The 24,027-nt window shown below is 34.8% G+C and overlaps 1 protein-coding gene across 6 annotated transcripts in view; it reads right to left on the bottom strand.

The window, feature by feature from the left end:
* The window catches only part of LOC106070827 (transmembrane channel-like protein 7), a 76,902-nt gene that overhangs the window by 31,704 nt on the left and 21,171 nt on the right, over nucleotides 1-24,027 (bottom strand). For 3 of the 6 annotated variants that reach the window (XM_056019675.1, XM_056019676.1, XM_056019672.1), the window contains exons 2-5: nucleotides 15,158-15,623; nucleotides 13,611-13,671; nucleotides 6,225-6,306; nucleotides 1,707-1,978 (exon numbers count right to left, since the gene is read on the bottom strand). In XM_056019675.1, the coding sequence (XP_055875650.1) occupies nucleotides 1,707-1,978; nucleotides 6,225-6,306; nucleotides 13,611-13,671; nucleotides 15,158-15,567 (825 nt within the window). In that variant the 5' untranslated portion in view covers nucleotides 15,568-15,623. Of the gene's footprint in view, nucleotides 1-1,706; nucleotides 1,979-6,224; nucleotides 6,307-13,610; nucleotides 13,672-15,157; nucleotides 15,624-16,267; nucleotides 16,389-20,570; nucleotides 20,707-24,027 lie in introns of those variants that run through there. The other 3 variants (XM_056019674.1, XM_056019673.1, XM_056019677.1) reach the window with 3 other exon arrangements.

Genomic DNA, 24,027 nt, shown 5'->3' with positions numbered 1-24,027 from the left:
TCTGTTGATGCAATGAATCAGCACTGCCTAGTTTTTTTTAATTTTTAAAGAAAAAAATTATGGTGGTGAACTTTGTCAAATGCCCTAAAAAAGTCAATTAAAATAGTTTTATATGTTCATTATTATTTAATTCCTTTGAAAAATCATCAATTAGTCCTATTAGTTAACTTTCACATGACCTATATTTCCTTAAGCCATGTTAGTTAGTGTTAATGAAAACAGTTCCACCGGACTCAATATCTGAGCCACACGTGAAGGCCAGGAGTTGGACTGGTTGTCAGAGGCTATTTGAGACGCATGCCATTAGGAAGCATTTTATAGGTAGTGGAGTGCTTACATCCATTACCACTTCCGGCAATGACAACCTTATGTGTTAAATTATCTTCACTTTTTACTGGAGCTGCTCCTGTTGTTTCCATTTTCTAATATAAGACCATAGATTTTTATTGTTATCCTCTGATATTACTTTGTTTATGTATTTACTCTGTAGATGTCTGCTAACTTTTTGGGTAAAGTGTTTAATTGTTAGGTACTTTTTATGGACTCTATCTGCCTTAGTAACTTTAAATTATTTAAATAAGTTTCTTTTTGCTTAGTTTCTTTAATTTGTTATTAAACGAGTATTTATTTATTTTATTTGATGAATATTTAGTTGGTATTGAATTTTATATAATGATTTTAAGATGTCTTAAAACACAGTTCCAGATGTCATCAACTAGTTGGTTAAATAATTGTTCTAATAAAATGCTTTTTAAAAGTTAAATGCAGCTTCGTGTAATTGGGTTGTTACATTTTTTCCAGAGTAAGATTTTTCTTTTAGGTTACAACTTTTATTAGACTATTTATTTTAACGATATCATGTCCAGGGATAATATTATAATCTACCACTAATCCAGGTCCAGATCTAAAAAGTTTTTTATTCAAGTTTTTTTTTGTTTTTTTAAATTTCAGATTAAGTTAAGTCGTATAAAGTGTCTATGAATAGATAATTTATATTCTTAAGGTTTTGGTCTATGGTTAATGTTTTCCAATTTATATGAGGTAGATTGAAGTCACACATAATCCAAAAAACTGCATTTTTATTTTTTCCTTAAAGTATATCTTGCATATTCTCTAAACTAGAATTTGGTGGTCTGTAGATACTGCCTACTATTAGGGATGTTGAGATGGTGTTAATTTTGCAAAATGTTGATTCCATATTTATTGAGTTTGATAAAAGTAATTTCTTCTGCTATTAGTGTGTTTTTTATTGCTAAAAGAACTCCTCCACGAATGAATATCTGTCCTATCTTTTCTAAAAAAAAAATGTTTTTAAAGTGAAGATGAGCTTGCATATGTGCAGATTTAATTTTTTTTGGCTAATTGTAATTTATAGTAGTTCAGATAGTTGCAGGGAAAAGTTTTCATCTCCTTGATTGGCTCCTGGCCACTGTTTAAGTATATGAGCAAGAAAAAAAAATTGCCTGAATCAGCCAGGGATGTCAAAATCTCTAATTAACAAAAGGACCTAGATGAACATCTAAATGTAATGGTAAGTAAATTCTAAAATAAGTTACTTACTAGAATATTTATTATAGCCATTATAAGGTAATTGAAATTTCTCTAAAAAACAACAACATTTGAAGTGTAATATGCATTCTAATCACTAAAAATTGCCATAATTGCATTAAAAACATAAATAATAAAACTATTAATGTAATACTTACAGTTCCTTGTGCAATATCTAAAAATGTCAACCAGTGGTGATTAGCTCTCCTGGTAGTCAACTTCTCTTTATAGGATTTACTACACAGAACCATTTTATTATAAAAAGATCCACTACCAGTGTCATTAACGACAGTAAAATAATCTGACAGATTATTGTAGCTAAGTTGAGGAATGTAGATAAAACAAAGATATAAGAAAAAGACCATAAAATTGAGGTTGACTAGCCATCTTGTAAATCTAAAGTAAGTTGAGGTAGCTATACCAAAATGTCCTGAAAAAAAGAAGAAACATAAAATAAAACATTAATTTCATAGTCTATCTTTATAAATAGATCTCTCTCTCTCTATCTATAAATACAGTGATCACTTACTACTTCAGTGGTTTCACTATTTTGCTTTCTTAATTTTTTTTACCGCAGCATGGTGTGCATGTATAAAGGTGCAAATTGGTGTAATTAATGGAAGGGATGTAAAAAGAGGAAGCCGGGAGAATGGGACAGGAAGAGAGATGAAATGCTGATGTTTACATAACTTGTTATAATATTAAAGTATTGCTAGAATAACCCTGAGAGTGTATTATTATTATGAAGAGTCTTGTGTCCTAACACCAGTCTTCAGTCAATGTTGACTTCTTATGACAAAAAAAAAGATTTTTTTATACAATGTCTTCAAAAGCAAGTTTTGAGCCAGGAGAAAAACAAAAGTTTATATAGTGCTTAAAAATGTTTTTTTTTGTGTCAGCTTTGAGAAATCATACTGGGTCTAACTAATTGTTTTTTTTGGTGAATTGAACTACTATGGTTTCAAATGTGAAAGATGGAAAGTAATAACAGATTAAATTTTCATATAGAGAGAAATTTTATGAATTATACACAAGAAAATCCCAAAATCTCTACAAATATTTTCAAATATATTACAATGGTAAACAATAAACAATTGGTTGCTTGCTTACATTGTATCCCAGTGTCTGATTAGATTAGCACGATGGAGAGAGAGAGTGAAATTGTTACTTTATTGTTCTATCAGTAATCTATTTTGCCTACTGTGCATTACAGAATCTAGTTTCATGTAGCTTAAGAGCGAGGGGAAAGCCATTTCTACTTTGCAGATTTATCATTAAAGATGCATTTACCAAACATATGCAATCACATTTACAACAGATCTGGTGGAAGTGGTCAGCTCCTCTCCATTAAGGCTGGAATATTTCTGTTCCAGGTCCTCTAAATGTTGTGTTAGTGTCCATTGTATGCCGCTTTTATTATTTAAGACTGTCTGTCTGTCTCATGACCCAATCAATCACCAGCAAAAATATCAAGGGCAAAAGTATACATCCCTGACTTACTCCTGCTTTTACTTGAAATGGGTTGATCAGCTTACCATTGTGTATCACTTGGCATGATGAGTCATCATATAACTGTTTAATGATATTGGTGAATTTAGCTGGAATTTCGTAGTGATTCATCAGTCTCCAGATTAGTCTCTGTCAATACTGTCAAAGGCTTTCTCAAAATCCACAAAGGTCATGTACAGAGGAGATTGTCACTCGATAGATTGTTCTATGATAATACGTAGTGTAGCAATGTGGTCAGTGCATGATTTTTCCTTACGAAATCCAGCCTGTTCTGGTCTTAGTCTTTTGTCTAGGGCATCTTTTAGGCTTTCCATTATTATCCTAGTTAAGACCTTACTAAGAGTTGACAGTAACATGATTCCTCGCCAATTGTTGCATTAAGGTCACTTTTTTTGGGTGATTTAATTAGATAACCCAGTTTCCAGATTTTAGGGACCTATTCTTGTTCCCAAATCTTGCATAGCAGTGGATGTAGCATTTCAGCTGATATTTTTGGGCCTGCTTTAAGTGCCTCCACTGGTATACCATGTGGCCTGGTGCCTTTCCATTTTTTGCATCCCTGATGGCCTTGATGATCTCCTCTTTAGTAGGAGAACCTGTGTTAACCTCCATTACTTCTCTTGCTGGGGGTATTTATAGAATCAATTCAGGAGGATGTCGGTTCATAATTTCTTGAAAGTATTTGGTCCATCTATCCTTCTGTCCTTGTCTTTCACTGGCTTGTTGGTGTTGGTATTTCTTCCTGATAAGGTTCTTGTTATGTTGTACAACCTTTTCATGTCTCTTTGCTCTGCTGCCTTTTCTGCATCGACTGTCATTTTATGAAGGAAGCATTTTTGTTGGTCTTTCTTACAGACTAGTTTACTGCACCATACTGGGTTCTAAGATTAGCTTTTAGCTCTTCATTCAGGCATTGGTTTATCTTTTCTTTTAGCTCTTTCCGTTCCTGGACTTTGGCCCATGTCTCTGCAGACAGCCATTGCTTGTGTTGTTTCGTTTTCCTGCCTAGAACATCTGTACATGTGCTTGTCCATATCTCTTGGAGAGTGAGGCAGTGCTGCTCAAAAGTTTCATCTGTCACTAGTCCAGCAAGTACTTCAAATTTATTTTTAACCTGACATCTAAAGAGTTCCTTGTTTTTCTCACTCTTCAAGTACTGGGTGTTGAATTTGTAGTGTGGTCTGTCTGAAAAATCCTTAAAGGATTTAAGTTTGCCGCTGTTGCAATTAGCAGATGATAATCTACATCTGCTCCTCGTCTTACCTAACATCAAATAGAATACTCCTTCCTTTCCGAGAGATTGCAAAATGGTCAATTTGGTTTTCCATTTTACCATTAGGGGAAGTCCAGGTTGTCTTGTGTATAGTTTTGTGTGGAAAGATGGTTTTTCCTATGGTAAGATCATTGAATGCGGAGAAATCAGCAAATATGTCCCCATTTTTGTTGCATGTGCCTGTAGCATGTTTACCCATGTACAGATCCTTACTGGCATTGTTTGTACCTACTTTTGCATTCAAGTCAACCATAATAAGCTTGATATCCCTTTAAGATGTTTCTTCAAGTACAAATTGTCTCTTCTTCTGGTGCTGCATTTATGGGCGCATAGCACTGGATGATGGTTATTTTCCTTCCCTTTGCATTGATAGCACTAGTTGTGGCAAAATATGTAGTAGATTTCTGAAACCATGTGAAACTAGTCGACCCACGGCGTAGCATACGGCGCTATTTCGCAGGCCAGGCCTTTGGCCACTGCAACCTATGCGACCCGAGTGGGTCCTGCACTTTCATTTGACCCGCGCTAATTCTAGGTGTAAATTATTAATTGAAACCATTTTATAACTTATAACAGAATTCCAGCAGTCTCCTTATTTACCAGGAGCTCCTGGAAATCTCCTGAAATTGCAAAATATATGAAAAAGTCTTGGAAATCTCCAGAAATTATTAAATCTTTTGAAAACTAAAAAAAAAATAATTTCCTGAAATATATAGACAAAAAATTTTAATTTTGGGGTGTTATTCAAAATGGAAAACGCCAATCCTACGCGCGATGGAAAAAAAATGGCATTATGCAATACCCATAATTGTGGAATCTGGTGAAAGAAGCTTCACGTGCCTCAAACTAATGAAGAAATTACTTGAGGTCAACAATTCTCGTACATAGATTAAAACATTTGGTAATTCTTGCTATTGAGGGTGATCTATGTAGGAAATACAATTTTTATGATATACTGTAAGACTTTATGGTTTTAAACAAGGCAAAAGACAGGGAGGAATGGAGAAAGACGGTCAACAAGTCTTGCTTGGTGCCCCAACGGTCCAACAGACTAAGGGATAGGTAAAAGTAAAGGTAGAAGGTATGACTTCGCTACACGCAAGGTTTGTAAAGTAGTTCTGTACTTAGTAAACAATGAATAAAATGCAAAGACGAATTTATTTTCTAATACAAACTCTTAAATTTCATTTATTATCCAAATCCCTACCCAAACTTGGCCCCGCAAATTCCGTTTCGCATAGGGCCCCACAACGGTTTAGTCCAGCCCTGCTAATTAGTGACGGGTAAATACAGAGTAGATTACTTGTTCCCCTCCCCCTTCTTTTTTTCCCTGCTAAAACTACGTGGGGTAGAAATAAATAAGAGTGATCTTTCCATGACTTCTTGGTCACAACGGTTAAATCCGGCCCTGCTATTTTGTGACGGGTGAATACTATTTGTTCTCCCACCCACTCTTTTTTTTTTCGTAGGATAACTCTAGTCAGACTTGCAGAAATAAAAGAGTGATTTTTCCTTTACTTCTTGTTCAAACTCTTGAACCATGAAGAGAATTATATATATATATAGAGAGAGAGGTAGATACTATACCCTACTTAATCATCATTCTCTATGACAGTCTTATTTACATTATTGTTGTTAATTTTTTTAATTAGTTGTTGTTTTTTTATTTCTTCCAGTATTCTGTTTACTAATATCATGAAATCATGAATGAAGACATATATTTTATAAAAATCATGAGACTTTATAAATATCAAGAAATTTAAATACTTTCTAAAGATAATATTAAAAGATTTATTTTGTATATAAATTGGACTGAAATAGTTTATAAATAGAACATTTTAAAATAAAATTAGCATCTGTATCTATTGTAGTCTAATCTAATATATATATATACCTTCAATTTCTCGAAATTGTTGGCTCCAAAAATTCAGGCGGTACCATAAATCAATAAGTGCATCAAACATCGACTTGATACCCTAAATATAAATAAAATAAACTGAATGATATTTAGTAACTATGCATCCTTTCAGTCATAATTCTTCAAATTTAATCAAAGGATTGTTTAGAACAGCTCTAAAGTAAATAGTACCGGTATTCAATTTTGTTTATTACAATTCAAACTTGTTAAGCCAGTAATGTCCTTCTGCCTGAAGGCGGGGTGAAGGGGAAATTAATTTCTTGCACTCTTGTCTCATGAGCAGCATCACAACCCAAAAAAAAAAAATAAAATAGAAATGATAAAGAGAAGACACCATTTTTGTTTGACAAATGCATTCTATAAGTTCAATAAGTAGTAGTTTTTCTGAAACCAATGACAAAGTGTCTGGCTGCTAAATGGAAAAGTTCATTTATAATAATCAGTCCTCCACCATAAGGTTATACCTGCCCAGGAAGGATGGGGGTCGTGGATTGCAGAACATCTTCAAATTATGTAAGATGCAAGTTTTAAAAATACGATCAAAACTGCTCGCCTCCAGCAACAAATTAGTTTCCTTCCTACGGAAATACGACTCCGATGCAACCCCTCTGAACCTACACAATGCTGATGTCAATATCGGTTTGGACGATGTAGGGCATGAGATTCGCCAATGGGAAGAAAAAACACTCCACGGAAAATTTCCGGCTTCATTACATGGGGACAACATCGACAAGGCTGCTTCCTTAACATGGCTCAAAGCAGGTCATCTCTACCCTGAAACAGAAGGCTTTGTTACAGCAATACAGGACAGAGTAATCAGGACAAAAATTACGAGAAGCATATCCTGAAACTCAATGTTGTCGACAAATGCCGAAAATGTGGAAATGTGGGCGAGTCGATTGAACACATTATGGCAGGATGTCCAGCCCTATCAGAATCAGCCTACCTAGGTCGCCATAACCAAGTTGCAAAGTTAATACACCAACACCTGGCTTTGACGTACAAATTGATCGGTAAGGACACTCCCCCTTATTATAAATACTCTCCGCAAGAGGTTCTCGAGTCTACTGAACATCTGCTGTACTGGGATAGGCCTATTCTGACCGACAAAACGGTAGATTTCTATCGCCCGGATCTGCTGTTTATCAATAAAAAAGAAAAAACCGCTACCATTATCGATATCGCCGTACCACTGTCTCATAATTTAAGAAAAACTGAGATAGAAAAACAAAGAAAATATGGGAACCTAGGCTTGGAGATTAAGCGTCTATGGAAATTGTCCAAAATAACAATATACCCCATTGTTATATCAACCGAGGGGATAATAACAACTGACCTCACAGACACCTTCAAGGCCCTTAACATTCCTAGGAACATCTTCGTTGCCTGTCAGAGGGCGGTACTGCTGCAGACCTGCCACATCACCAGAAAATTCCTCAGTGGAAACTGTTAAAGGGACTACGATGAATTTTGTTTCTCTTTAGCGAAACTCGACCCTGGCAGCGCCAGAGAATGACTATTCGTTCATTTCTAACATAATAATAATAATAATAATCTTTATTGTCCGTATGGAAATTTGTCTTACAATTTGTGCATTACACCAAACAAAAAACATTATAACTATAAGAAACCAAAGTATACATTCACACCAGACTCACTCATTATTTACATGTGACAATGTGACTCATTATTTACATGTGACAATGTTTATATCAGATTGTTCTTATTTAATGATTTGATTGCCAGGGGAACAATTTACATGTGACAAAGTTTATACCAGATTGTTCTTATTTAATGATTTTGATTGCCAGGGGAACAAAAGAGTGTTTGTGTCTGTTTGTCTTTGCTATCGGTGTCTTGTATCTCTTTTGTGATGGTAAAATCACAAAATCCTGACACAAAGGGTGATTCTTTATTTTGAGGATCTTGTTAGCTTTTTTTTATAGATGTTTGTCTCAAACAACTGCCGAAATGGGGTTTGTTTTTTTGCAAATGATTTTACCAGCAGCATTTAGGATTCTATAAAGTTTATTTTTATTTTTAATGCTCAGATTGCCATACCAGGCAGTGATATTGAAACTTAAAAAATTGCAGATGTGAGCGTGATAAAACATAGCCAAGGCCTTTTCGCTAACATTAAACGAGGACAGTTTTCTTAGTAATCGTAATCTTTGCTGCCTTTTTTTGCTGATATAATCAGTATTTGCAGTAAAATTTAGTTTATTGTCTAGGACAAGGTATTTAAAGGTTTGCACTATTTGAATAGTCTCTCCAGCTACAGAAACAATATCATTTTCCTTCTATTCCCTATAAAAATCGATTATCATTGCTTTGTTTTTTTTTTACATTTAATAATAAAAATTATCTTTACAGTATTTTTCAATTTGTTCTATTTCTCTGAAATACTCATTTACGTCTGAGTTCTCTGAGAGCAGGGCAAGAAGAGAATTTTGTAAAGGAGCAAAAAGGACAATCGGATTGAAAATCATTGGTGGACAAATTTATGAAGCTATTAGATAGGACATTCCCATTGCAAAACTTCAAACATTTATTGACTCACAAAACTACTTGTAAACGTCATGATCAACCTTAATATTTGTTTTTGGAGATTGAAAATTTCTGAGGCAACACAACACAGAAATACATTGTATGCATCACTTAAGTTTGGCAAGTAGAGATGTCTAGTATTAATTGAGACAGATAATTTCAGTTTTCAGGTTGTCATAGCACTTGACACATCAGCCACAAGAGACACATTTCAATATATTCAAATAAAAATTCACAAATCCCTCAATGAAACTCAAAAAGCCCTAGCATTAAACTCTTTCTTGCTTTGGGGAAAAACATTTTAGTGTCTGATCTGTCCTGTTGCTAAATGATCAATTTTACTTGAAAGAAGGTTATGTCGATATTCATATGCAAAATCAACTTCTCCTTCCCTTGTAGTTTGATTTTTTTTTTCAGCATTCAGATGTGTCTTGATGTTCCATAAAATTGCTAAACCCCAACATGAGGTGCTGTTCAGATTTGACTGGACAGTCAAAATTTCAATCGATATTAGAAGCTGTCCTTGGCTTAACTAGTGGAATCAACTGTGAAATAGAAATTTAGTAATGACCCCTAACATTTTATTTGAGAGAATGACAAGTGTGTCATTGAATGTGTAGGTCAAGCAGCACTGTACTGTAATGGGTGGCCATAGTGTTGGCTGATGTTGGTATATTGGATGTATTTATGATGTTAGATGCTTCTAACCCTTGTTAGTTTTCTATTCACTTTTAGTGGGTAAGTTGACTGTCATTTTTTTTTTTGAAGAGCTTGTCTATGGCATTTTAGAAGCTATAGCTAGTTAAGTAGAATTAGACTAAATAGTTTGTTTACTATTTATATCTTTAGGGCCAGTACTGATTAAGTAAAGAATTGTTTACCTGTATTGATAAGTGATACATAAAGTGTTGAACTGAATGGGGACATAAATCTAGAACCTTTTTAAAGAACAATAAAAACTGTTGTGGTACCTTACTACAGGGCTAGAATAAGGCCAATTTGACTGACTGCTCCAAAGTGGGCCTTGTGCCTGGCAGAGGCCCCACAATTTACATTTAGCATATCACTATCAGTTAGGGCTATGTCACAGGCTTTTAAAGATGTAGGACTTAAAGTGTTATAAATTTAGTGTACCGTAAAATTGACGTAACTTTAACAAGTCCATTTGGGCCTATAGAATTTGAGTTGGTTCCTATGCATTTTGTATAATAAATGTTGATATAATCATTTAATTAATAGTAATAGTTATTATTATAAACAAAAAAATTTGAAGAAAGGCCTCACAAGCATCCATAACATTGGTCCCCACAATATGTAAGGCCCACCCTGCCTTACTAGATGTAAGGCCCACCCTGCCTTACTAACTAGATGTAAGGCCCACCCTGCCTTACTAGATGTAAGGCCCACCCTGCCTTACTAGTTGTAAGGCCCACCCTGCCTTACTAGATGTAAGGCCCACCCTGCCTTACTAGAATGAAGTCATCAAGATGAAGTCTACAACTTTGTAGCTTTCATTCTTTATTATGACTACTGTGTTCTATGATACTTGATTTTTCCTTCTTATTATTTCACCTAAATAAACCTCTTGATATCAGTTTGTTATAGTATTACTTTGTTTTTATGTGCCTGATAGACCTTAATTAGGACAGAAACTTCTTTTAACAGACATTTGCTACTATTTGTCCCATGAATACTTCTCATTTGAAAAATCCTTATTTGTACTGCGAGTAAATACTTGGGGTTGATTCGTAGTGGTGGACTCATCATTCCCAATTGAAAACATTTTAGAACATGCTGCTTTGTCACTTAGTTTTGATTGAAAGCTTCAATTGTATTCTTTGTGACACATTTCTGCCACAACTTTTAAGGGAGAACTATTTTAGGTCCATATTTACCTTCTTAGTAAAATGACTACAATTCTTGGGTTAAGAGTAATTTAAAAATCTGCTTTCCAACCAAAGATGCAGCCATACTTGTGCTATGTTTAATAATGGTGTTTAATGTTACATTCCTTAAAAACAGCCATACTTTGTGTATAAATCAAAATGTAGACATATTGAGCAGTGAGCACACATACACAAAAAAGAAAAGAACCGTCCACTTTTTTTTTGGTTGAATTTTCTACACCCAGAAACTAGTTTTTGTTATTCTGCTCTCCTAATTCAAAATCACACAAATGTTGAACAGCAAGCTACCTTTGGGCACTGGCGGATCCAGAACTTTGGAGTGGGGGGGCGATTTTTTTTCCAAACCCTAACCCTAACGCCCAGTAAACCCTAACCCTATGCATAAACGTGTGTACAGCATAAATATATATAAATATATATATATATATTCGATATATGAGAATAAAAATAGACTGTTTCTCAATCTTCGGCGAAAAAAAAACAGAAAAAAAAAAAACAGTCATGTTCAGGCTCTTTCTCTTGCAAGCTTGGGGGTCTGGGAGAGCGCTGTAAGCTCCCTCAGTGGGGTTCGGGGCAAAGCCCCGAGGACAAAAGCTTTTTTGTGCATTTTTCACGGCTGAAACGCATTCTCCTGATATCTACAGCTCATTACTTATTAGAGGGGTTCTGGGTGAAGCCCCGACGCCAAAAGCGTTTTCTTGCATTTTTCACTGCAGAAACGCATTCTCCTGACATCTACAGCTCATTATTTATCAGTGGGGTTCGGGGCAAAGCCCCAACGCTAAAAGCGTTTTCTGGCATTCTTCGCTGCAGTAACGCATTCTACTGACATACAGCTCATTATTCATTCTATTTTAAAGGATCTTTTAAATAATGTGGAAAAATATTCTAATATGAATTTATAGTCTCTTAATACATTGCAAAAACAACCGATTTGTTCTTTGAAAAGATAAGATACCCCACATATTTAGATTAAGGCTTTGAGGATCGCCGCCGAAAAAAAAAAAATTTGATTAATAATATTCAATAAATTTCAAGCTTAAATTGTGTCCTAAATTTATTTAACTAGAAAAATATGAGATAGAGTAAAGGTTGGAAAAAGTCGACTAGGAAAAGATTATCTGGCTTTTGAACTCATCTCAACCGTGACTGTTATATTGAAAAATTTTGTTTGAATTATAACTTTTCCAAAGCAAAGTCTTTCTTAAAATAGTTATGATAAATTCATGTGAAATTACACAAACTCTGTCTGGAAAGGGGAAGGGCGGTAAAATGAAAACGATTAATCCTCGCTTTTTATAATTTCTGCTAATGATTGCATTTTGCATTAAAGAATAGGGGTTGGGGGACTCGATATAAGAATTTACTTTATAGCATATATAAATTATATTAGTGACAGATTTTTTAAATTTTGTAATTTCTTACTATAATACAAAAAGAAAAGGTATTGGTTTGTCCGATGGGGGGAAGGTGATTGCATGTATCGCACTTCCACCTGTTTATATTATATAGATATTCGACTAATTTTGTTCACATACTTTGATTTCTCCATAAAAGTAGGACCGCCCCCCCCCCCCCCACTCAAAGGGTTTAGATGGGAAGGGCAGTAGAGGTATTCGCTCCTCCCCTTCCAATCGGCCAACAGGTGAACAACATAATATAAAGACCTGTTAAAATACCAATAACAAGTTTTAATCATATAGATATATAATTGATTTTGTTAGAAAGCTGTGATTTCTACTAATAAATAGGACCGCCCCCCCCCCACTCGAAAGTTTATGCCATCGCCCCCTACCGACCCTACCAAATCGGCCAAAATACTAAAAATAGGTTGAAATATAAATAATTAGTATATATTATTAACATAAGTAATAAATTCGTATACAAATTGTGTGAATTCTATACTAAAATTCGTTCGCCCCCCCCCCCCTTTTTTCGCCCCTACCCCCCCCCCCCCCCCCTGGATCAGCCAGTGCCTTTGGGTTGCTGCCAAATGAAGCCAAAAATGTTCACAAAGGTGCCGTGTGTCAAACACTTGATGTCTAGGATGTAGCCATCTCAACATAAAAAAAACTAGAAAACTAATCTAGTTATCTTGAAAATATACTAGCATTACCCACCAACTTTCTTCATTGATTTGTTTCCAGGCTATATATTGTTTATTTTGCTATGGACCCCTCACATTTTATTTCTAACTTATAACAATATAATGGACCCCTCCCTTTTTTAAAAATCAACGTATTATATTATACTTTTCAATATGTAGAAAATTAACAGGTTAAATTTTCATTTTTTTTTTGTCCAACACAAATAAGAGAATTAGTGAGGAATGGGTCAGAGCCCTTGTATATATATATATATATATATATATATATATATATATATATATATATATATATATATATATATATATATATATATATATATATATATATATATATAAAGATTGTTTGAATATAAGAATATCACAGATTGAAATCTATCAAAATCAACCTTTTTTTACATGATTTTCTGTATTGTGGGAAGAAGTTTGGGTAGCACCATAGTACAGGTCATATCTACAAATTGGATAGCCCAGTATTGCAAGCCAGATATGGCCTGCAGCCTCCATTTTATTGTACAAAGCCAAATAGAAATTCCTGACATACAAGTTAAGCAAGATATAAGCTAATAGGCAAACAAAAGCAAAATCTAATAGTTTATAAAAAAAAAATAAAAAAAATTTAATATGTCTTTTTGCTAGCAGAGAGATTTACAGTAACTAATGCTACAAACTGACAAAACAAGTAAATAACAGATTGTACTACGGATATATATATATTTCCTTAAAAAAAAAAAAGATGTTTGAAAAAAAAAAGATTATACAGATAGAAGTGTCAGAGATACAGTTACAGAAATATCTTTTTACCTTCAAAAATCTTTTGGTGTAATTGATGCAACTTTGGGTCTCACTTAGTTGAATAATTGTTCTAGACAAAACGGAAGTAAAGTAATTAGGTATTGTACACTTAGGATCAAACAACAATTACTTAATCAAGCATATTAAAATTTTAAGTATAGAAGTATTTATTTATTTATTTTAAATAATAATTTTTGATAATAACTTTAGAAATTGTAGGCCTATTAACTTATACTATTAAAAATAAAATAAATAAATAAATATTATTAGCAACAAAAGAAATTAATCAAATTTCAAGAAAAAGCAAAGCTTAGAAAAGAGAAAGCTGTATTAGTGTTTAACTAAGTGTATTTAATTAGTAACTCAGCAAGATTATTAAACATTTTTCTATAAGTTAATGCTGTTGTGCTTGATGGTGATACATTAAGGATTTCAGTAATTGTAGGCTTGTGGTGGACATTAGGTTAAGCCTTGTGGTGGACATTAGGTTAAGCCATGTGGTGGACATTAGGTTAAGCCTTGTGGTGGACATTAGGTTAAGCCATGTGGTGGACATTAGGTTAAGCCTTGTGGTGGACATTAGGTTAAGCCTTGTGGTGGACATTAGTTTAAGCCTTTTGGTGGACATTAGGTTAAGCCTTGACTTCCAAACTAAGATGTGAGTTCAAATCCCAAAGAAGATTTTATAGATATTTGTGCATTGCTTGCCTATCTTAGTATGATAATGTCAGAAGTTTATGAACTTCAATAAGTGAGGAGACTTCAGCTTTGATTTTTTTTTTGTATTTCTTACCCTGTGTAATGGAGGTTGTGCATATATCATAAGATATGTAAGGGTTTAGTAACTGTAATAAGACTTCTATTACTCTGCAAATGTTTGGGCATCTTGTGCAGGCGTATTACAAATGAAGATTGCAAGTATAACAAACACAACACCATCACAAACATGTGAAAAACTAAATCCAGCCTTTTGTACAATTCAGCTGAAGTTTAAAATCGTAATGCCAACTCCATTAAAAAAAATGGATAAACAAACTAAACCCAACTATCTGTGAGGTCACTAAATGTTGTCCTCAAAGTCAGTCAACTACAATGTTTCTCTGAGCCAAATAAGTACTCAACACCTGCTACTTGTTACACTACAACTTTACTTAAAAACAGCAAGAGACTATTGATGATTCGAAACTTCATAATGTAAGTTTTTTTGTTGTAAGGGAGAAAAATGCACAGATTTTAGAAACTGAATATAGTAGTAAACAAAACAAATACTGAATGTGACCTATTATAGAAGTAAAGTCCCATCTAATAATCTTTTCCCATCCAACAGAGTACCAAACATTCAAATATATAATGTCTATCTGGTCAGTATGGCCAATAATTTGTTATTTGGGTTCTGAAGTGGACCTAAGCAAACCATGAATAATAAAAACAGAATCAACAGACTAGTCAAGAATATTTTGTAGATTGTTTTTTTTCTCAGAAGGATTTATTTCAAAGTGAAGTATTGTTTTTTTAAGTAATCTAAACTAAAATTTTTTTAAAATTCTAAAAATTACCTGACCCTTTGGGCTACTTGCTGCTGTGCTCTTTCTTGTTTTGCTTTGAAACTACGCAATGTTAAACATTGCATTCTTTGCATTCTTTGTTTAAAGCTAGGCAGCCCAAAGTCATTAGTTTCATTTTCTTTTTTCAAAGTTTCAGCATCAATGGCTTCATTGTCATTTGCAATGACATCTATTGAAGAAGAAAAAGTGGAGACAATATACTTAGAGCCATCTACATTGTCTGGACTAGAACTCTGAATATCACAATCCTTCTGAAAAGCTAAATTTATTTGATGTCGAGTTGACTTTCTCTGATGTTGTACTTGAGAACTATGTACCGATATGCTTTTTACTTTTTTTGTTGACTGCTCTAGAGAACTTTCTGATAAATGTTTAATATCTGATTTCAATGGTAGATTCATGGTCTAGTCCTTAGAGATGTTTGTATATTTATTTGCTGTTATGGATGCTGTAGTATCTAAAATAAAGAATAAGTAAAATATAAAAATTGCATTAATTATTGTGAATCAATCATGTAATAAATTTTTAGTATATTTAGATCAATCATGTAATACATTTTTAGTATATTTAGATCAATCATGTAATTAATTTTTAGTATATCTAGAATTACAATAAAAAATGTGTGCAATTAGAAATTAGTTAAATAACTGTTTTTGTTTAACTTTCATGCTTACACCCAGTGCCCTTTGATCCAATCACTTTTGTGGACCAGTTGCCAGTTGGGGGGGGGGGGGGGGGGGAAGAAGGGGTTTCTGGAAAAAAATGATGTGCTTGCCTTTTCAAAATCAATTAAAAAAAAATCCTTTTATAAAAAAAAAACAAAGCTCATGTAAGGTGAAGAACTTCACACTTACAACTAAGGCTTTCAATAATGTAGAAGTTTTTTCCCTTATTAGATATATAAAAAAACAATCTATAATTCATTGACTAATTGGTTAATTTTTAATTGATTCATGTTTTGTTAGGTACAAAAAATAATCGTTTAAAATTTTGACTTGGATGTGGGAGAAATAATGTGAGCAAGTCCCTAAATATTTAGCCATAGCTGTGATACTGAAGGATTAATTTCCCATGTTGGTATCAAACAAAATAATTAATTACCAGTAATTCTTCAAAGTACAGTGGTAGGAGCATGAAGAAAGGGTCATCCAAAGAAAATCTGGCTAGATAACATAAAAGAATGGACTGGCCTCTTGATATCCTGCTTAGAACAGCTGCTGAGCAGTAAAAGTGGAGGGATTTGGTTACGCAAACTGTCACAGCACCTCTAAAACTAAAGTCAATGGACAGATGAGATGAGAGTTAATTGACTAATTGTTTTTGTTTTTTTATTAAAGTCTTGTCTATGCCAATGAATATTTGTTTCAACTTGATCCACGAATGGGTGTGGGAGAAATAACATGTACAAACTTTTTACCACACAGAAAGAGTGAGCTGACATAAGCTTTGTAAAAAAAAGCTGCTCAAGCCACTGAGCTAACAAGTACTAATGAAAGTAGAAGGTTTTGTAGTCTATCGTTAGTTTAAAACATTTAGCGAACAACCTAATTCTTTACACAAGGCTTATGTTAGTAGGCCCTACCATCTCTAAATAAAACAAATGAATTAATTACAACTAACTGACTAATTAATTGGTTAAAGTTTGTATAGAGTCATGTGTTACCATCAACACTAAACAATTGTGCAAGTTTCAGCAGGCTCCAAGAATGGGAAGTTAAAGAAAGGACAAGATTCTACCCAGAGAGAGACAGAGTGGCTAAAAGCTTAGGAATTGGGTGATTTTAGGCTCTTCTTAGACTAGTTCAAGAAATGGTTCAACATTTCAAAAAGTTTCAGCCTTGAAACTACTCGTTAAATCTTAGCGCTAATGGTTAAAAAAATAAAAGGTCAGCTTTAATGAATAAGACCTCAAAATTTTAATACCAACCATGTTTTGTACTTTTAAGAAAAAAAATACATTATGGTAAGTCCATTTTAAAATGAATCTAAATTTAATTGTTATTTTTTTCAAGAATCACTAATTTCATTAAAATAACTCTTATGAGGTTTATTCTTTGTTATATGGACTCCTTCAGTTGCAAAGCGACTGTAGATCGTCTCATAGAATTGAGATGAATGCCTGAGCATTAGCTACGGTCGGAACGATTTCGGCCTTACAGCGATTTCCCCTCTTCACACAGCTGATCTATCCAAAGGAACGGCAAGTGCCGATGCAGTTTGGGGTAAGCGGCGTCGCAGGTTCTGCCAGGGTGTAGCACTGCAAACTGCCTAAAAGTCATCGGCTCCTGAGTTTTTTTTATTAGGATTTACTCCCGAAGCTTTTACTATGTTTAACTATAACTGCAAGACAGTAGAGTTTTGAATTCAAAGACAGTAGAGGTTTGAATTCAGAGACAGTAGAGGTTTGAATTCAGAGTTTTCCTTCTCCTAAGTGGGTAGCCAGCCAAGGCTAACGAGCCACCTCCTGCCCAAAGCTTACTGGATTTGGCGCCAATTACTTGCCTTCGTCCTTCTGTCAGTGAAAATAGTTCCGCCGGACTCAATATCTGAGCCACATGTGAAGGCCAGGAGCTTGACTGGCTGTCAGAAGCTATTTGAGACTCATGTGATTATGAAGTATTTTATAAGTAGTGGATTGTTTATATGCATTGACACTTCTGGGGATAACTTTACGGAACCAATGTCTTTAATGCTAATATATATCATATACTCTTGCATACAGTGATTTCATCATTAAAAATACTTTAAAAAAAAACCTGACAAATATAAAATGATATTCACTTATTTTACACTATTTAAACACTTTAAAAACTATTTGTATTACTTTTTAGAGAGCGCTGGACTTAACTCGTTGAAACAAAATAGTTTTCATTTGCGCTGCCTGCGATACATAGGCCCTAATGTTCATCTCCTGAAGGAATCGTATCTATAATCAGGTAGTTTTAAAATTGGCCAATACACCCAGTAATTATGCTTTTTGACAAAGAAGGCTATTTCATCCACATGCCAGACAGAAGAATTCCCAAGGGCATCCTCTATGCTGAGCTTGATGAGGGAATCAGACCCAGGGATGTGCTAATATGTTTATGTTTATATTGCGCCATTGTTTGTTGTGAATGTTTTGTGAGAAAGTACTTGAAAGGATGTGACGAAATAAAATAATAGTCTTCAATGTCTACTTATATCAACATAAGTCTCTGTTTATTAAATATTATTAATGTCTACAGTATATTATTTATTTGTCTGTGACAACAGAACAAGGGATGCGGGCTTTTTCAGTGCACAGACCAAAGGTTTAGAACTCACTCCCCATTGATCTCAGACAGACAACATGCTACACTACATTCAAGAAGAACATTAAGACCTATCTGTTTAAAACATTTTAAGATTAGTTTGTCATTTTAGCTTTCAGGTTTATGTTTGTAATGTTATCACAGCGCCTTGAGCTTACATTTTGTTTTCTAACAGCGCTCTATAAATTAAATTATTATTATTTGAGGACTACATGTATCAATGAAAATATGTTGAAGGAAATCGGGCAAGATCGGACAGCTTGGAGACAGACCGTGCGGGTTCGAACCTCGCTAAGAGCAAATTGAATGAAGCGGACAAAAGAATGAGAAAGCTGCCCTCTCAGGTAGCCATAAAAAAGGTGCATTCATATGCACGAACTGTAACAAACGTTTCCGCTCCAAAAGTGACTTGTTTAGTCACATCAGATTCTGCCCGGACTCAAGAAAAAAAAAATGAAAGAATAGAAGCACCCGAAAAAAATATGTCAAAAGCTATACAACTTTAAAAAAAACAGAGCATCATTTCACAGCACCTTTTTTTTAATCAAGATCACAAAAGATCCAGGACAATGCTTTCACTCATCACCTATTTTTTGAGGTAGGATAGGCCTATATGGTTTAAAAATATTTTCAAAATGAAAAAAAAAAGGTTTTATTAATTATTTTTACTACCCGAGAATTTATTAAAGCTTTTATTATAATAAAATATGAAAATAAAGGGGAAAATAAGTTACAAGGGCCCTTAAAGTTGTCCACAAAGGCAGGTAAAAAGACAAGTATCATTATTTTCAGCTATGAATTGCAATCTATCAACAACCAAAACCAATCTCAGCCAATACAAAAAGAAGATTCGGAGATTTATTGATGTATTTATCATTACTTTGTAAATATTTAGATGCATTCAAAGAACTGAATGTTATGGAAATATGGTTTAATCAATGTTAACCCGACCTTGATCTAACTGATGTTATTGAATCATGATTATCTAATTGATAGTTTTGCAATTGATAGTTTTGTAAATGGCCAATCTCTCAAGGAAGAATTTTCTTAATTTGGTTAAATGTAGGCCTATAGCTTAAAAGTATATACAATGTGTAGGCCTATTAGTAGATTACACTTCACAACTTTAGCACTCCTCAGCACTATCTTCAACAAGCGCACCTGTAGCACATTCTAGCACCTACATCAACAAGAAAAACGTCGTGACAGAAAGTTATCTTTTAATCAAGTAACAACTTGACTGTCATGGTGGGCATTGAGGTAATGTTTTATTCTTTCATTAACTGTGCGGCTTAAATCCTCCCCGTAAAAAGAGACTTCAGGCCTATTTGTATGTTTAGTTGATATTTGCTTACTAAAATAATGGCTTTTGGATTGGGGGGGGGGGGCGGTATCAGACCTATTAGTGTTTTTTTTTTCAAGCACAATTTCTTTTTCAACTACGTAGTTCTGGCTTTTAAGACCGAAATAACCTTTTACGGACTTTTCACAACTGTATGCGAAATATTTTCATAAAAATCTAGAGTCTATCTAGACTCTTGATTTTAGACTAAATTAGTCACTAAGAGACGCGGGACTTTTCATAGCAGTGTGAGAAATATCTTCACTGAGTTTACCATTGATCTAGACTAACTGTATGTCACTAAAATTCGTGGACTTTTCACGGCTGTGAGATAATTATCTTCACTAGATTCTAGTGATTTAGCGTAAATCTAGTCTAGATCTAAGTCACTGAAATTCGCGGACTTTTCACGGCTGTGTGAGAATCATCTTCACTGAGTCTATCGTAGATCTAGACTGTATAGATTCTAACTAGTCACTAAAATTTACGGGCTTTTCACGACTGTGTGAGAATTAACTTCACTAGATTCTAGTGATTTAGCATAAATCTAGAATCTAGCATATTTCTAGATGTGTCGTGATCTAAAATTCACAGCTTTCTGGTTAGGTGCGAGTTATCTAATTACTAGATCTAACTTAGATCAAAATCTAGATACTATTTTACTAGCTAGATTTACGGACTTTCCACGCGAAGTCACTATTAGGCCTACTGTTACAACAAGCACGTATTCAGTCGTAAAAATGAAAGGAAACAACAATTTCTACGCAACCTTCAGAAAAAAATAATTCCAGGTGAAATGCTTGCTTGAGCCAAGGCCATCTTCAATCACGAGGTCGCGCTTCACAAGTGGGTGAAAGGCGGTGTAGACGCGTCACTGGTCAGCTCATTAACACAGCCAGCCCGTAACGTCATTTGATCAGAATGCCTAGTCACGCTGTTGTCACTCCCTCTCCCATTTTTAGTAAGAAATAAGCAAAATTATACCTAAAAAAAATATTGGGTAAACATTTTAGGAGAGTGGACAAAATTTTAGGAGAATTCTGTCAATTTTTTTTGAGAATTTTAGGAGAGTTATTTTTTTCTAGGAGATTTTAGGAGCGCTACGATCCCTGTTTTATAATAAGAAACACTGTGTTCCTACTAATTACATACAAGACTAAATGCCTTTTTTTTTCTCTTTTATAACAAATGTAAACACTTTATTTCTAATGTAAGCAGCTTGTATAACAGAGAAATTTAATATAAATATGTTTATAACATTTTTTTTTAAAGTTTGCGTTTAAGTTTTAAAAAACAATGCATTTCTTCTTCTTAAAACTGTCAGGTAGAGTTGAGCCTTCGGCTCTTGGAACTCTAGGCCAGCAAAAGTGAACAAGAGCTCCCTCTCACAGGCCTGTATGAGAACAGTGTACACTGGTGGGTGGGTCAGACTCACGGCAAGAGGCCGCGTACACTAAGATCCCCGCCATTTTCCTTTTCTTTACCAGGCTAACCGTGCGGGACACGCCATTTATGTAATGGCCCCTTGAGGAACAGCGCCTGGATTGTGACAAGGTTGTGGGAGCTTTTTTACAACTCCGCAAAGTGCATGAGAATGCTCTCGCACCCCCTTAGGCACCCTCACGGGAATCTTGTTTTGCTACCCTTTAGCCCAATCGTTTCCTCCTACAATCGTTTCCACCCGGGCGCCACCATGAGGCAGGGTAGCATGCCCATAAGATAATCTCCCTTATTAATCCTGTTTCCCGTTTTTTTTTTTCCTGTTAATAGTAAATATTTGTAAAAAAAAAAAAAAATTGTTGAAAAAAATGCTTGCATATTTAATTTCAAAAATTATTTTTTTTTCTCTTTCAGAAAAGAAAAAGTAAAAGTAGCCATTGCAAAAGAACTTTGAAAAATCTTAAAATATCAATAAAATATCTGATTTTCAATATCTTTTCTAGTTGTTGGTGGTTTTTTTTTTGTGTTCGATTTAAACAGGACGGACGGACGGACAGAAAGACAGACTGAAAGAGAGTCCTTTCGAAGGCCGCCTAAAAGTGCAACATTTTTTGTTTAGCTTTAACTACAATAAAAAAAGAATTAATGAATGATGATTTTCGGTGACTCCTTGAATTGCACATTTTCTTGATACTGGTAAGCTGCATCCCTAAATCTGGTGTGACATCAAGCCTGTTTCGACACTTTAAGTTAGGACAAAAGAAAATCTGACGTCATACAAATTGCTTGTGCAAATGTAATCATCATCAAACTCTCTTTGAGGAGGACTTGAGATGCTCCAATTCTCTCTTGCCTTCTATAATGCACATACTTCACCACACAAGCAGTCAAACAGAATATGAGACACCGTGAGTCGAAGTTTGGCTTGATATGATATTTTGGTGTTTTGGCACATCGGCACAATTTAGGCCATGTCGTATCCATAATCCCTCAAGGGTTATTACCCCTTTATAGCCCAAGAGCTAAATGTTACACAGCTAAGTGGTTAAAAACAAGGTCCATTCACAGCTCAGACGGTAAAAATGTATATCATACAATACAAATCTGTTGTAAATATTATATACTCACAATTACTTTGCCCTATCACAAATCAAACCTTCGTAGTCAACCCCACCTCCAAGATAAAGCCCAGCATTTTCCAAGGGCCTGATCCGTGCAAAATATGAACCAAATAGGACAGTGGCCCGACCCGCACTAGCTTTAACAACTTTTTCAGGCCTGAGCAGCCTCCATCACGGCCAGGGTGCCTCGTTACTCCAAGATTCCACCCAGTACACAAATCCCCCTTTCTTCTGTTTGAATTGTTTCTTGAGCAAGATGAAACTTCACAGGCTGATCAGTAGGAGATAGCGCTTTCTAGTCTCAGCCAAGGAGTCTGACACTGTTAGCACTCACTCCTATGTGTCTTGGTACCCACTGAATGTGTGCATGAGCGTTGGCTTATAATGTGTCAGGTCATCATGACAATATCGATATGGGGGGGGGGGGGGGCATCGTCTAGGCCAGTCTAGGGATTTGCAAAGCCTGTAGTACAGGTTTCGAGTCAGTGGCTAGGACAAAGTGTGTTGCCCTCTTAAGTCTTCGACGCCGTTCCACAAAGGTGATTTGACCGCCAAACTAGTTGGCAGCAGGATTAGCGGTCCGTTCACGGCATTGAAGCGGTTACAGAATAGGAATATGAAGAAACTCCCGGTAGTTAGTGCGGCCTTCGGCAGCATGTAGCGAGCGGGCCGGATCCAGAGGCTATGTTCTACGTATATGGCACGACCCAATCGTAGTAATGGACGTTGTAGAACCTTCAGACAGGACGGGATGTAGAGCTTCTGGTCCACACCTGGCTGTTATTTAAAATCCTTTCAAACATGCAAGCTTTTTATCAACCATATAGGTCTAGTGAAAAAGTAAAATGCAATTATTTTTTTTTATTTTCAGAAAATTAATAATGTCATTGTAATAAAGGTGATTTGTGTTCAATAACTTTTTCATCACACACAATTTATCATAACATGGACTGAACTAGTTGTAATGCCCGTTTAGTTTTTCATTTTCATCGCTACATCGATAACTTTTTAATTTGTGGAAATGTTTTTTGTCAAAAGTGCTATGTAAATAAAATGACTGATGGTTGGTCTTGAGGCTATTTTCTGGATAGGCCTATGCTACTCTTTCATCATACCTACCATAACTTAAGTATCCTCAATACATATATAATTCTACCAACTCATCTCTTAATTTATTTAAAAAAAAATATCAATACAGTTTAACTATTTCATTATAAATATGTGTAGTGTACATCATTAAACCTTCTTAATACTTTTTTCATATATATCAGTGATGCTCAACCTAATTCGACCTGCGGGTCATTTTAATTTCCGACACTCATGTCTCGGGTCACAAAAAAAAATAAAATTGAACTGAAACTATTCGATTAGAAACCTGTGGATTAAGTACTTACATTAATTAATGGGATATTTGAAGCAGAAGGATGCCAACATAGTAGCAATGAAAAAAAAATAAAGGCGACCGCTTCGATTGTAACAGTTATAGAGGCATCTCACTTCTTAGCATAGTTGGGAAGGCTTATGCCAAAGTAATACTGAAACGGCTGCAGATCTTGGCAGAACGAGTTTACCCAAAAATCGCAGTGTGGCTTTAGATCCAAAGCAGATATGATCTTCTCCCTGCGGCAGCTACAGGAGAAATGCAGAGAACAAAGGCAGTCCCTC

Source organism: Biomphalaria glabrata, chromosome 2, assembly GCF_947242115.1.
Source record: "Biomphalaria glabrata chromosome 2, xgBioGlab47.1, whole genome shotgun sequence".
Lineage (NCBI taxonomy): Eukaryota > Metazoa > Mollusca > Gastropoda > Planorbidae > Biomphalaria > Biomphalaria glabrata.
The sequence above is the reverse complement of the archived record's forward strand: the minus strand, read 5'-3'. Positions and strand labels throughout refer to the sequence as shown.